Source organism: Rhinolophus ferrumequinum, chromosome 25 (genome assembly GCF_004115265.2).
Source record: "Rhinolophus ferrumequinum isolate MPI-CBG mRhiFer1 chromosome 25, mRhiFer1_v1.p, whole genome shotgun sequence".
Classification (NCBI taxonomy): Eukaryota; Metazoa; Chordata; class Mammalia; order Chiroptera; family Rhinolophidae; genus Rhinolophus; species Rhinolophus ferrumequinum.
This window is the reverse complement of record NC_046308.1, coordinates 23425209-23438086: the sequence shown is the minus strand read 5'-3', so window position 1 is coordinate 23438086 and position 12878 is coordinate 23425209. Positions and strand designations below refer to the sequence as shown.

The 12878-nt window shown below is 56.4% G+C and overlaps 1 protein-coding gene across 4 annotated transcripts; it reads right to left on the bottom strand.

Moving 5' to 3' along the window:
• Positions 1-4: 4 nt before the first annotated feature.
• Positions 5-12130, bottom strand: P2RX6 (purinergic receptor P2X 6). Of its 4 annotated transcripts, none has more exons than XM_033097544.1 (12): positions 11878-12130; positions 11026-11176; positions 9660-9731; positions 5730-5805; positions 5466-5586; positions 5309-5389; positions 5083-5224; positions 4771-4907; positions 3412-3505; positions 3259-3324; positions 3011-3088; positions 5-2924 (listed from the first exon to the last, which is right to left on the bottom strand). In XM_033097544.1, exons 1-12 carry the CDS (start codon positions 12009-12011, stop codon positions 2841-2843), a joined length of 1236 nt encoding a protein of 411 aa, XP_032953435.1. In that variant the 5' UTR covers positions 12012-12130; the 3' UTR covers positions 5-2840. The 4 variants fall into 4 exon arrangements, 3 of the variants coding, with proteins under 3 accessions (XP_032953435.1, XP_032953434.1, XP_032953436.1); XM_033097543.1 differs by having other exon boundaries at positions 6-2924; positions 4771-4991; positions 11878-12129; XM_033097545.1 differs by having other exon boundaries at positions 8-2924; positions 4882-4991; positions 5466-5559; positions 11878-12124.
• Between the last annotated feature and the right edge of the window lie 748 nt (positions 12131-12878).

Here is a 12878-nt window from a genome sequence, read left to right as displayed (position 1 = left end):
TTAGCCCAGGTTCCGAGCTTTGGGTCTTCGGGAGTGGACCATGGCCAGAGCTGGTATGGTGGACTCTTTGCCCAGCACCTTTCAGTTTATGAGAACCCCAGTTTGTGGGGTGGAGCGGGCAGGGAAGAGGCCCGCAGCCCCAAGGATCCACAATAATAACTGCTCAACCAGCCATGTGGCCTGCCGCTATGTCCACTGTGGCGTTCTTTGTGGCACTGAGTCCTTGCCTGCCCACCCCCTCCGAACCAGGTAATTGTCCCTAATCCTCAGCAGAGACACCTAGATTCCGTAAGGGAGAGGCACCAGTCCTGGGACAACCCTGAATCAGGGACACAGCCAGCCTGGGTCCTAGGGTCTTGCCCTCAGGCCGGTGCCTTCTGCCCAGCTCAGAAGAGAGCTACACACACCCTTACAGGTACCAGGTGAGGAAGGGTCCATGACAGGAGCAGGTAGGACAGGCTCCCTACCCCCAGGTTCTCCACATGTCCCCTTCAAGGGTGGATCCAGCGCGCAGAGCCTGGGCCCCAAGGCGACTGCCTAGAAAGGGCAGCAGAGTTCCGGGGTCATCTTTGTTTCCCAGGGCTCCTAGAGAGCAGGGCATGAGCCGGTGGCTGCCCAGGGATAGAGAGGCACAGCTGCACAAGCTCACGCATCTCTCAGGTACATGCCCACATGGTCCACATGGCTTCCTTGAGGAGCACACCTGCATGCAGACTGAGGCAACAGCTGTTTCCAGGCTCAGGTCCAGCTGCCAACAGCTGGTGCTCATTGTCTCTCTCTCTTGCCCACCCCCTCAAGGGCTTTGTGATAAAGGCTCAGGATAGTACACACACACGTGTATGGGTACACAACCACCTAGGTCTACTCCAAATACCTTCCAGCCCACCTTCCAGCCCACCTGGTGGCTGTGAGGCCCCAGTCCTTGGGGGGTCCCCAGGTCCACTCTGCCCCTGCTCCCACTGATCTCCCCAAGACTGGTCTATGTCCACTGTAGATGTCTCCCTATTCCTGCCTGTAAGGACCACACAGGAGGGTGCGCCAGCTTTGGCAGGCTTTACTCCTCAACTTTTAAAAAAAATTTTATTGGGGAACACTGTGTTTTTCCAGGACCTATCAGCTCCAAGTCAAGTCGCTGTTTTCAATCTAGTTGTGGAGGGCGCAGCTCACTGGCCCATGTGGGAATTGAACCGGCGACCTTGGTGTTATGAGCACTGCGCTCTAACCAACTGAGCCAACCGGCTGCCCCACTCCTCAACTTCTTGCAGCCATGTTACCAGCTTTCTCTGGGCCCGAGGACAATCAGGTACATGTGACCCTGCTCCAGTAACCAGGCCTCAAGGCCATGTTCTCTCACCCTGGCCCTTTGGAGCTCCCCTGCCCGTGCCCACTACTCGTGATTGAGAGGCAGCAGGGATCCAAAGCTCTGCTGAGCCTTCAGGTCCAGATGATTCCAGATGCTACAACAGCCTGAGCCCCATCCATCCCTCCCCAACTGGCCCTTGTCACTCCATTGGCAAGCTGCCAGCACGCCCCTGGTCAGCAGGGACCTATGAGGAAGCAGCCCCTCGCCTCCCTGGGGTGAGTACTCCCAAAGCCCTGCCCCTGCCCCGGGACCAGGAGAGGGTTTGACTCCTGGGTGTCCTGTCCCTCCCCTTCTGACCGTGGGTCTCCAGAGCCGACGGAAAGTCTCTAGCAGGCAGGACTCAGACCCCCGGAGGATTCCAAAGCCCAAACCGGGCCAGCCTATGAGGGCCTCTGTGCCCTTTGTTAGGGACATTCCTTCAGCCACTGGGTTCCACCTGGGGTCATGGTCAAGGCCTCCAGCATGCAGTTACCCAGACAAGTTTTTAGGCGTGACACTGGGCAGGAGTGAATTCCAGATGTACATCCTCTCCACCCCCATGGCTCCCAGGAAGCCCAGTGAGCAGGTTCAAGGGGGTTGGGCTGGGGGGGTGGCCACCAAGGAGGTATATAGAAGGTCACACAGACCCCAGTGACTACCAACTCAAACCCTTCCTCGTCTCCTCCCCATTCCAGCCCTCCGTAAGCAGAGAGCTGCCACTGGAAAGGGGTCAATACTCCCGCTGAGCAGATGTGGGCCCAAGAGGTGCCTGTGCCCTTGCCTGGGGTCCTGGTGGGTTGGATCGTCTGCCACCCCACTCCCCATTCCATGGACAAGGACCAAATCTGGATGGTACCTGCCCTAGGCAACCCAGCAGCAGAGCAGCTGAGACAACCCCTCTTGTCAGGCCTCCCTAGCTTGCTGTGGACTCTAGCTGCACAGCCCCCAGTGCAGCAAAGCTGAGAGGGTGGGGGCTCGACCTGTGATGGGCGCTGGCAGAGGGAGGAGGGCTGGGAGCCAGGCCGGGCTGGAGTCAGTGGAAGGGCCAGTGCTGACAGCTGGTGAGTGGGCCACTGCTGGGAGCACTGAAGGCGGAGCCTGGGAGAGAGTTCTACAGACACAGACACAGCGGGAGCCCCACTGGACCAGCGCCCTGCCATGTGCTGCCCAGGGCTCTGCTCTTCTCTATAGCTTCTGTTCCATTGCAGAGCTCTATACAAGACTGGTTTCAGTTGCTCCCCGATGCTGGAGTCAGGGGAGGGACAATCTGCCTGGGAGTTGAAGGTAGAATTCTTCTCCCACCCCCCAGCCTGGTTCTGCTGGGGCTTCATCCATGAGGTCCCCAAGGTGGGGCCTCTACCCTTCCCAACCCCCAACCAGTAGGAAATGGTTACAGGCCTCAAGAATGGACCAGGGGACAGAGCCTGGGCAGGGCCACCCTGGCATCGATGTCGGTCCCAGCAGCAGCAGTGGCCCTGGGGGAAGGTGCTGGACCCCTCTAAGGCACCTGGGCAGCCAGGTGTGGGGGTGCGGAGGCCGGCTCTGTCTGCTCAGGGTTGGAGGTCACCTTCGGGGCCTTTGCCTGCAGATGAGGACAGCAGGTCGGGACTGCGGCCAACACCCTCTAAGTGTAGCAGCTCCCAGTGGTGGGGCAGGACCACCGCTCACCTCCTCATACTTGGTCGTCCAGTAGAAATGGGATTCTCCATCCACGTACAACAGCAGCAGGTCACAGAAGAAGGTGATCTGGGAGAGGCAGGGCAGACCCGTGTCCTGGCTCCAGCCTGCCCTCCCACCCCACCCCCCCAGCCGTCACCCTGAGACTCAACAGCAGGCAGAGGGGACTGGGCGTGCATTCAGGTAGGCCTGGCATATGCTCGCCGAAGCCAGAAGGAGCCCACATTGGCCAAACTCACCACGCCCAGCCAAGCTGCTCCAGTGCCCAGAGTGATGGTTGTGGGGATGATTCCAAATTTCCCTGCCTGAGAGACACCTGGGCTGAGCCTCTCAGGCCATGGTTGTTGCCCTCTGCCACCCCTGCCCTGCCCGCCCCACCCAGCCCCTCCTACCCGCCCAGTGACCAGGATGTCGAAGCGGATCCCGTAGAGCTTGAGCAGGCTCCGGGCCTCCACACCGGAGGCCTCCCACCAGTGAGTGGCTGTCCTGGGGGCAAGAGAGAGTCTGGTGGTCTGCTCTGCCCACTCCCAGCTGGGCTGGCCTTCCCCAGCCCTCCATCTTTCTCATCCATTAACTCCATCAACCCCCAGCCCAAGTCCTGAGTCTCAGCTCTGTGTCACTGCTGAGGACACAGGGGAAAAGCAAACCAGGACCTGCCTCTCAGAAGCTCCCTGCCTGCTAAGGGGACAGACAGAAGGGTCCCTAAATAGATTCCAGCATGGGGGGGGTGGCAGGAGGTAGGGGCAGGCCAAGGGGGTCCAGAGAGGGGAGCTCACTCTCCCCTAGGAACCAGAGTAGGCTTCCTGCAGGGGAGACTTTCAGGCTGCTTTTCCAGGGGTCAGGAAGGCGTTCTAGGCAGAGGAAGTAGGGCCGATGAGAGCACAGAGGTGAGAGGAGGAGGGTGTGGGCAGGGAGCCAGCCCGATGTAGTTACAAAGGGCTGGGAGGTCAGCCAGGCCAGGCCAGGTAGCAATGACAGGGGTGTCACCTCCAGGCCTGGAGGCTTTGTGCACATATATGTGTGAGCTGAAGCGGTGACCTGAAGTGGCAGAAGGACTCCGGGTGGGGAAAGAGGGGGGTCTGCATAGAAGACTCAAAGACGTGACAATAAACGCCACGCAAGATCCTTGAGTGCATCCTGCTGGAGAATAAGGTTTAGGACCATTATTGGCACAGTTGGGTAAATTTAAATATTAGATTTATTCTGCCAATGTTAAATTTCTTGAGTGTGACAATAGGACAATGGTCCCATGGGGAAGGTCCTCATTCTCAGGACAGTGTTGAGGGGGATGAGTCTCTAGATGTCTGCCACTCACTTTCAAATGGTTGTGTTTGAAATCTATCTAAATATACCTGGCTCACTCTAGAGAGGGAGAGAGAAAACAAATGTGGCAAGATGGTAAAAAAAATAAATACAGAAATAAAAATAAGACAAACCTGGTGAACCCTGTTGAAGAGTATATGGGTGTTTATGTTACTAATCTTTGAATTTTTCTGTAGATTTAAATTTTTTAAAAAATAAAAGCTTAAGGGAAAAGTAGAAAAAAAAGCCCCCTGGGCTGTGGAGAGAAGATGCTGGAGGCAGGGTCGGGTGGAGGGGCTGGGGGTGAGGGGTCCCAGCTGTAACATGGGGTGTGGGGACAGATAGGGTGAAGGGGGAAGGGCTCAGGAGGGAGGCTGGACAGAGCCTTGCTGGGGGACCTAGAGCTGCGAATACCCCCTGCTGCCCCTGGGACCCCCACTTGCGCACACCGCAGAATATCCAGAGGGCTGGACTGGGATGGGGTCTGACCTGGCCTCCACAGGAGGACAGGTGGAGGGGGACCTGGCTGAGGCAGGCACTGGGGGCCGTGGGGGTGGCACCTGAAGTTGTAGCTCCTCTCCTGCAGCTGGAAGGAGTAGTGGGGTCGGCAGTCAGAGCCCCCAGCGTCCAGGTCGCAATCCCAGAGGACACGGATGCCCACAGAACCGCCCTGCACACAGCACACAGCTGCTTCACTGGTACATGGGCTCAGGACCCTCTCCCTGAGCCCTCCCGGAACGCTGCCCCCCCTACAGACCCACCAGCAATGCCAGGTCCTCAAAGTCCCCTCCAGCCGCAGCCACAAGGTCCCCGATTCTAAACACTGGGCAGAAGGGGCTGGAGAGTGGATCATAGCGGCACCGCTTGAAATAGGTGTTGTCCCAGGTCTCCAAGGTGTTGGACCTGAGAGGGGCCGGGGAAGAAAGGTGTCAGGCCAAGCAGGGAACAAGGAAGGCCTGGGGCCAGCCAGGACCCACCCACACTTACTTGGAGAAGTTGAACTTGCTGAAGGTGACTGTGTTTTTGATGAACAGTGTGAAGTTCTTGGCCTGGACCAGCAGGGGCTTCCTGCCGGTGGGGGAGGGGAGGTGAGGGCCAGGCTCTGCTGTCCTGGGGCCCTGCTCTGGGGGTGGGGGAGACTTACACAGGCACAGTGCTGCTCTCCACGGGGCACCAGCCCCGGATCTCACAGGTTCTATGGGTCCCGTTGAACACCACACACTGGCCCGTTTTTATGCCTTGAAAACATAAGACAAACTCCAGGCCTGGAGTAGGGGAGAGTGGGCAGGGGGCTATTGGCAGAAAGGAGAGACGCCGAGGCACCTCCAGTTCGGCAGTCAGGAGCCACCCAGCATCCCAGCCTGTCCCCCAAACCCCATTCCCAGTGGAGGCTGTGGCAGACAGTTACCGTGGCTATGTGTCCCCGTCTCCCCTTCAGGACAGTCCTCGTGGGCCCAGCAGTTAGCCAGCGGGATGGAGGGGTGCTGAGGTGGGTGAAAGAGCAGAGTTGTTCAGGGCCCAGAGGGTGACCCAGCTCTGCAGTCTGAAGGGAGACACCCCTCCCCACCTTAGCCCCCCAGGGTTCTCTGAGTTTGGCAGCACATGAAAAGCTGGAGGAAGCAAATAAAAGGGGATGGTCAGAGCAGGGAGGGTGAGCAGCTCCCCCACCCCCCCACTGGGTGGGGTGCCGTGCTGTATTCCATGGCAGAGCCAGACTGCTTCCCTCCTGAGAGTTCCCTTCCTAATGGGGACAGAAGTGATTCGTTGAGGTCCAGCTCCTCTGGTTCCAATTCAGATCATACAATGGAAGGTGGAGGGGTCCTGGGAAGGGCAAGTTTATGTCAGGGTGGAGGCGCTGAGCATGGACAAAGGACAGGACCCTAGTCCCAGGGGCCTGGGAAATAGGACCCCACAGACTAGGCCCTTCCCTGCCTGTTCTTCTGTAAAACGGACGTTAATGTGTGTACACAGTCACAGAGGTCTGGCGATCAGCCAGGAGGGGCAGGGGTGAGTTTTCTTGGGGTCCCAGACCCCAGAGAGGGAGGTACTCTCATGGGTTAGGCACTCACACAGACACGGTTCTGCCTGCACAGAGGTTGTACCCCACTGTCCAGGGCACCCAGCTCAGGGGCAGCAGGAGGAACACAGTGCCAGGGAAGGGCTCAGGGACTCTGAGAAGCCAAATGAGGCAGTGGGACTTCGTGGGCTGTGGGACTGTGATAAGTGGGCAGAAGACAGTGTAGGGCCACCTGTCCTGCCTCATTGCCCCACCTGTGTCCTGAGTCTGCCCCTCCTCTCCACTCTGGATGGGCCACCATCTCCTCTACTGGTCCCATGGCGACCACCATGGGTCCTACCTCTGCCCTCATCAGGCTCTACCCCGCAACCCAAGTGGTCCATCCCACGCACAGAAGATGCAGTGCCCCTCCCTTGAGCAGAGTGGTTCTCTGCTGCTTCTGGGATTGAATTCATCTCTTCAGTGGGGCTCACAGGGTCCCTGAGATCTCGGGTTACCCCCTTCGGCCCTAGTTCAAATCTAGGCTCCAGCCCCACTCAGCAGCAGGTGACCCTGGAGGCGCCTCATCTCACACAGCTCAGGTCCTTTGCCCACACAGCCCCCTCTGCCTGATCATCCTTAAGATCCCACGTGAGCCTCCAGTCCTGTGGGAAACCTTTCTCAAGGCCCCAGGCTGGCAGAAGCACCTCCCCAGGTCTCTTAGCTGTAGCTTCTGTGCCCAACGCAGGACCTGCCACCTTGGCTGGGCTGTCGGTACAGGAGTTTCTTGAGGTACAGGAAGACAGAGTTTTGCAAACCCAGCACAGGGCCTAGCCCAAGGGCAGGCTTAGTAGTGTTTGCTGAAGGCTATGACACTACAAGGAGCACAGTGCATGTGCTAGGAAGGACCAGATGACCAGAACCCCTGAAAGGAGCTGGCAGGAACTCAGGCTAGTCTCAGGAAGCTGGGGTTCAAATTAGATAAATTACTTCCTGGCCTTGGCATTTTCTTAGGAAAGGCCAGAAGCTGGGACATGGACACAGAGGAATCACATGGATTCCAGAAAACACAGAATCAAGGCCTCAGCAAAATTTCAGAATAGTCTACAAATCGAACATTAAATAGATGTCTTCTGAGCATTTAGAGAGGGCAGGACATCAGGTGTGCTTGCCAAGCATACACACATCCTTTTTGCATGTGCCACCCCTCCTTTGTGAACAGGGCCAACCAGGGACATGTGGCATCCCCAGCAACTGTGGTGGGACCAACCACCAGGGCTCACGGGATAGGTGACCACATAGTCCAGCATGTGATCCAGCCCAGCAAATAATTAAATGTTGGATTCAATTAAGGAAAGATGTACCACAGAAGTAGATTTCCAAGGCTATGTTCCGGGCCCCTACTCTTCAAACAAAATTTACACCTGGGAAACTGAACACTTAGAAATGATGAGGTGTCTGAGGCCAGGGTGGGAGAATGAAGGGGAGACAATTAGAAGAAGTCATTGAAAAGCCATGGGGAGAGCATTCCACGAACTGACATCTTGCGGCTCAATCTTCTTCACATTGTTGAGTGTCAAGGTATGTGTCTTGTTTTTAAGTAACAAATGACTTATCTCTTGCTCCCTAAAATCTGTAATTCCTGGAACTCTGACATCTCAGTTATATAATAAATGATAGATGACCATTAAAAAAATGATGAAAATGATAAATTTTATGCTGTGTGTATTTTATTGTAATAAAAAAACAGTGGGAAAATATCCACAGCTGGGGAGAAGAGTGAGCGCTCTGTGAAACACACTGGATCCCCAGGAAATGCCTATAACCCCGAGACCAGCTCAAACTGGTCCTATCCTGTTTCTAACCTGACCTGGAACCAAAGTTTCTCAGAACATCACTCACAAGTAACACCTGCGAACACTTAACTTCTCCCTGCCCGCCCCGCCCCCCGCCCCCATGGAACCAAAGGACCAGAACATAACTAGAACCTGAACCTGAACGCAGGAACTCTTCCAAAAGCAAAGTGTCTGCTGTCCATGAAGATCCATTGCTGAAACCCCTTAAAATCTCACCCCGAATCCTGGATCAGGGAGACAGATTTGAGCTTTGCCCCCTCTCTCCTTACTGGCTAAACTCCCAAGTAAAAGCTCTTTCTTTTCTCAAAAGCCGATGCCAAAGTATGTCGGACAGAGAAAGAACCCTTCCTCAGTAACATGCCCAGGTGAGGGTAAAAAGGTGAGATTTCAAGGAGAGAATATGCATTTCTGCATGAGAAATAGACAAAGGGTGGGGAACTCGTGCTTGACCCACAGTCATAGGGAAAAATACCCAGAGATCATAAGTGAGCCTGAACCCAGCATAAGCAAGAATGTGCTGTGTTTGCTCACAAAAATGAAAACTGCCTCAGGACACATTAATAGAGGCTGGGCATAGAGAAGGGGAAGTGACCTTCCATCGTGGCTCTTGCTATTAGAGCCCACCTGAGCACTGTGCCCAGCTCTGGATGTCACACTGACAACCTGGAGAGTGCCCAGTGGCAGAACCAGGATGGGAGGGGCCCGGATATCCCAGAGTGAATGACAGTGGAAGGCACTGGAAGCAGACTGCTCAGAGGCCTGGAGTCCTGTCACCCACAGGCTGGGAGGCCTTGGGTAAGGAAGTCAACCTCGCTGAGCCTCTGTCTTCATCTTAAATGGGGACTGCAGGGGCCGGCCCGGTGGCTCAGGCGGTTAGAGCTCCATGCTCCTAACTCCGAAGGCTGCCGGTTCGATTCCCACATAGGCCAGTGGGCTCTCAACCACAGGTTGCCAGTTCAATTCCTCAAGTCCCACAAGGGATGGTGGGCTCCGCCCCCTGCAACTAAGATTGAACACAGCACCTTGAGCTGAGCTGCTACTGAGCTCTCAGTTGGTTGGAGTGCATCCTCTCAACCACAAGGTTGCCGGTTCAACTCCCGCAAGGGATAGTGGGCTGTGCCCCCTGCAACTAGCAACGGCAACTGGACCTGGAGCTGAGCTGCGCCCAACGCTAAGACTGAACGGACAACAACTTGACTTGGAAAACAGGCCTGGAAGTACACACTGTTCCCCAATAAAGTCCTGTTCCCCTTCCCCAATAAAATCTTAAAAAAAAAAAGAAAGGGGGATTGCAGTCATTCCTACCAGGCAGGGTGCTTGTGAAGACTAACAGAAATGATTCATGAAAAAGTTTAGCCCAGGCCTGGGAAACAGTAACCCCTACTGAGCCCTCAGTCACCTGGGAAGAAGAAGGGAGGACGTGGCAGGTTACCCAGGGCTAGCAGAGGAACTGGGGACTCGCTGGGAGGCTCCTGAGCAAACTTACCTCTGGACATCTGCCCTGAACTTGTTCTGGCGTCACAAGGAAATTGGTCACCAAAAAGAACACATTCTCTCCCTAGAAGGCAAGTGTCAGAGTTGGTGCATACATGGTTCCTTCAGTGGGAGAGGCCAGAAGCTGGAAGCGTAGTTTGTGGGGGAATGGGTCCTGGCCCCAGGAAAATCAACCCTGTGCCCCGGGGAAATGCCTCCAGTGAGGCAAGGTGAGGCAGAAATGGGAGGCTGGCTGGGTTTCTGGCCATTTCTGAGTCTATGCCTGCCTCTTTGAGACCAGTTTATTTCTCACATTCACTTTCATTCATTCAACCAGAATTTTCCAAAAGCTTCTTGTTTCTAGGCCCTAAAGGTCCAGAGCTGAGTTGGGCCAGGCACCCCAGGCTGGGGGGGAAGTGGACCCCTCATTGCACGCATGGCCAAGAGCCCGGGGCACATGTGGTGAACTCTGCCTGGGAACAGGGTGGCCAAGAATGGAAAGGGTGGCTGGCACCTGGGTGCTGAGCGTGAGAGCTCTGCGAAGGGGAGGCGAAGGCTAGGCAGAGGGCAGAGGGGTGTGGATCTGAAGGGACTTAGGGCCACCATCATGGACAGGGAGCCTTCTAAGGGTGGAAAGCGAGAGTTGGCAGGCTCTGATGAGGTCACACGTGAAAGCTCAGCCTGGTTGCTACATGGATGAGCCATTAGAAGACCACAGCCTCACCCAGGTGTGGCATGGGCAGCAATGAAAACTGTTAGGTAATGGAAAGGACAGGGGGGAGGGACAGGGAAGTGTCGAGCTGTGTCCAGCGTTGGCACTGGTGGATTAAGAGGCCACACTGGGAGAGGGAGATGATTTCTCTTCGGATGTGGTGGGTGTGCACGCAAATCGTCAGCAGGGCGACAATTTAGGCATCAGTAGGACAGAGGTAGAAACAGGCTGTGGGCAATCTGGATGGAAGGAGAAAGGGCTGGAAATGCAGTGTGGGAGGGGCAGAGGAGGAGCGCCTGACAGCAGCGCCCCAGATCAGGGAAGACAGCAATCAGGAAGCTCCAGGCCCTGGTCCCCCATGACCTTCCCACCCCACGCTCAAGCTCAAGTCTTGAGTTCCCAGGTATTCCACTCTTTTCTAGATGCAGTCTTCGTAAATGTAGTTCCCCTGGCCTGGCTTCCTGACCCATTCCTTTATTCACCTGGAAACCTCTTACACGTCCCCAGTAGCCCTGTCCAGGTGTCACTCCTCTATAAGCTCTTTCTGAAGCTGGCCCTGTGACAGTGCCAGCCCCCTCCTCTGGTATCACATGCCTCTCTCGCACACACTCACGACAAGGGTGGTATCAGAGGTGTCAGCGCCTGGCAGCAGCACCGAGGCACCCACCTGTGCCGGCTTCACGAAGTCAGCCACGTCCCACAGCCGATTCCCCAGCTCCTTGATCTGGGTCACAGAAACCCCTTTGAGTTTGGTGATAACGGAAATCTGGGGATCCAGGTCCTGCTCCTGGTAACCTTTCTTGACGATGAGGGCCCACCTAAGAAGAAGGTGATGGGCAGTATGGTGTGTCCCCGGCACATGGTGAGTGGTGGCAGAGCTGGGTCCTACTGGCTCAGCCTCTCTCCCTCACACCCTGTAGGCTCCCAGTGGTGGCCCAAGGCCCCTGCCTCCTCTCCCTCATTTTCCACCCCAAACACCCTGCATAGGCCAGACACACAGGCCATTCATCAGACAGCCAGTGCTCTCATGGGTGTCCTTATCAGGCACCATGAACTTGGAGATGTCCACTACCACCTCCCTCACCAGCCAACACCCTCCTCCTGCCCCGGCTAGACCCAGCTTCCTCCTTAAAGATTCCCCTGACCCAGCTGGACCTGGTGGTCTCTATCAGGGGCCTTACTGCTCCAGCTCTCACAAGTGTCAGGGACTACTGCCTGCCCCACCTAGGGCCTCTTGGGCAGGTGTGGGGTTCAAACTGCTCTGTGCCCAGAGCCCAAAGTCGGGCTGCACACAAGGCCCAGGAAATAGGCAGGTGGGCACACAGGAGAACACGAGCTCACGGCTTGCTATTGCACCTGCTAGACAAACAGAAATCCTTCCTTCTGCCTACCCGCTACCTTGTCCTAACCTGCCCCACTCCACTACCACCAGTCTGGCCCCTGAAGAATCAACCCTCAGCCCCCAGCCCAGCAGGACCGGTCATGGTCCCGCCAACGTGGCCAGGACCCATTCTCTTACCCTACCACGTAGACGACGACTCCGAGCTGCAGCAGCCTTTGCAGGGCTCCCACCCGCCAGTTCCTGGTCATCACATACTTCTCAGTTTTGTAATCCAGAAGTCCCCAGCATGCCAGGGCCCCTGGGGAGCCCATGCTCCCAGCTCTTGCTTGCTGCCGGGACACATGAGTCAGCACAGCAGCTGCGGTCACAGTGGAACAGGAGGTAAAGCAGGAGCCCAAGCCCAGCCAGGCCAGCAGCTATTAAAGGAACAGGATTCACTCGGCCAGATCCAGTCTCCACCCCCCAACCTAGGCTCAGTCCCAACTCCCAGCTGCCCTCCGCCTTCCACCCTCTCCAGACTCCCTCTGCCAGACCCTGGGCATGCAGAGAGGAGCAGCCCCTGTCTCCTGCCCTCTGGATGGTGAGGGAATGACAAGTGTTGTAGGTACTGTGAGAGGATGGCATGGGGGTGACAGGAGTCCAGAGGAGGGGCCAAGGAAAGCTCTGAGCAGACACTTGAATATTCAAAAGTTCAACAAAGTTGAGGAGGAATGTTCCTGGTGGATGAAGCTGCATATGCGACGCTAGAGTATGACAGAGAACTGGGACCCACAGAGTGAGAGCGTGACTCGGGCTCCAGAGAGGAGGGTGACCGGGCTCTGCAAGGTTCCCCAGGCCCTCCTGAGCTTCCCTCACACCCCAAGCGCCCAAGCTCTAGAATCAGGCATGTTCTCCAGTCCTTGGGAAGACGGGGCAATACTGGAAGCTCAAGGGACCGCAGGGAAAACAAGCGCCCGCAAAGCCTCCAGTCTTGCGCCTGGACCGGTGACGCGCGCTCTCATCCGCCGCTAGGAGTAGACTCAAGGTCAGAACAAACCACTGCGGTTTCTGCAGCAACCCACAACACCGGGTTGCCGAGGAGACTGCCGCCGGGGAGCGCTTATCTATTGGCTGCAGAGGGCGTCTGTTCGCGACACGCCACATGCGATTGGTCGGTGCTGCTGGAGGATCCACCCACA

Bases quoted from the DNA above. Each gene is read 5' to 3' on its own strand.
- P2RX6 (XM_033097543.1), bottom strand. From the start codon at position 12,011: ATGGGCTCCCCAGGGGCCCTGGCATGCTGGGGACTTCTGGATTACAAA. The intron at 5,225-5,308 runs GTAAGTGTGGGT...GGCCCCTCTCAG, and splicing joins AGCAAGTTCAACTTCTCCAA to GTCCAACACCTTGGAGACCT. The intron at 3,089-3,258 runs GTGAGTTTGGCC...TGCCTCTCCCAG, and splicing joins GAGCAGCTTGGCTGGGCGTG to ATCACCTTCTTCTGTGACCT.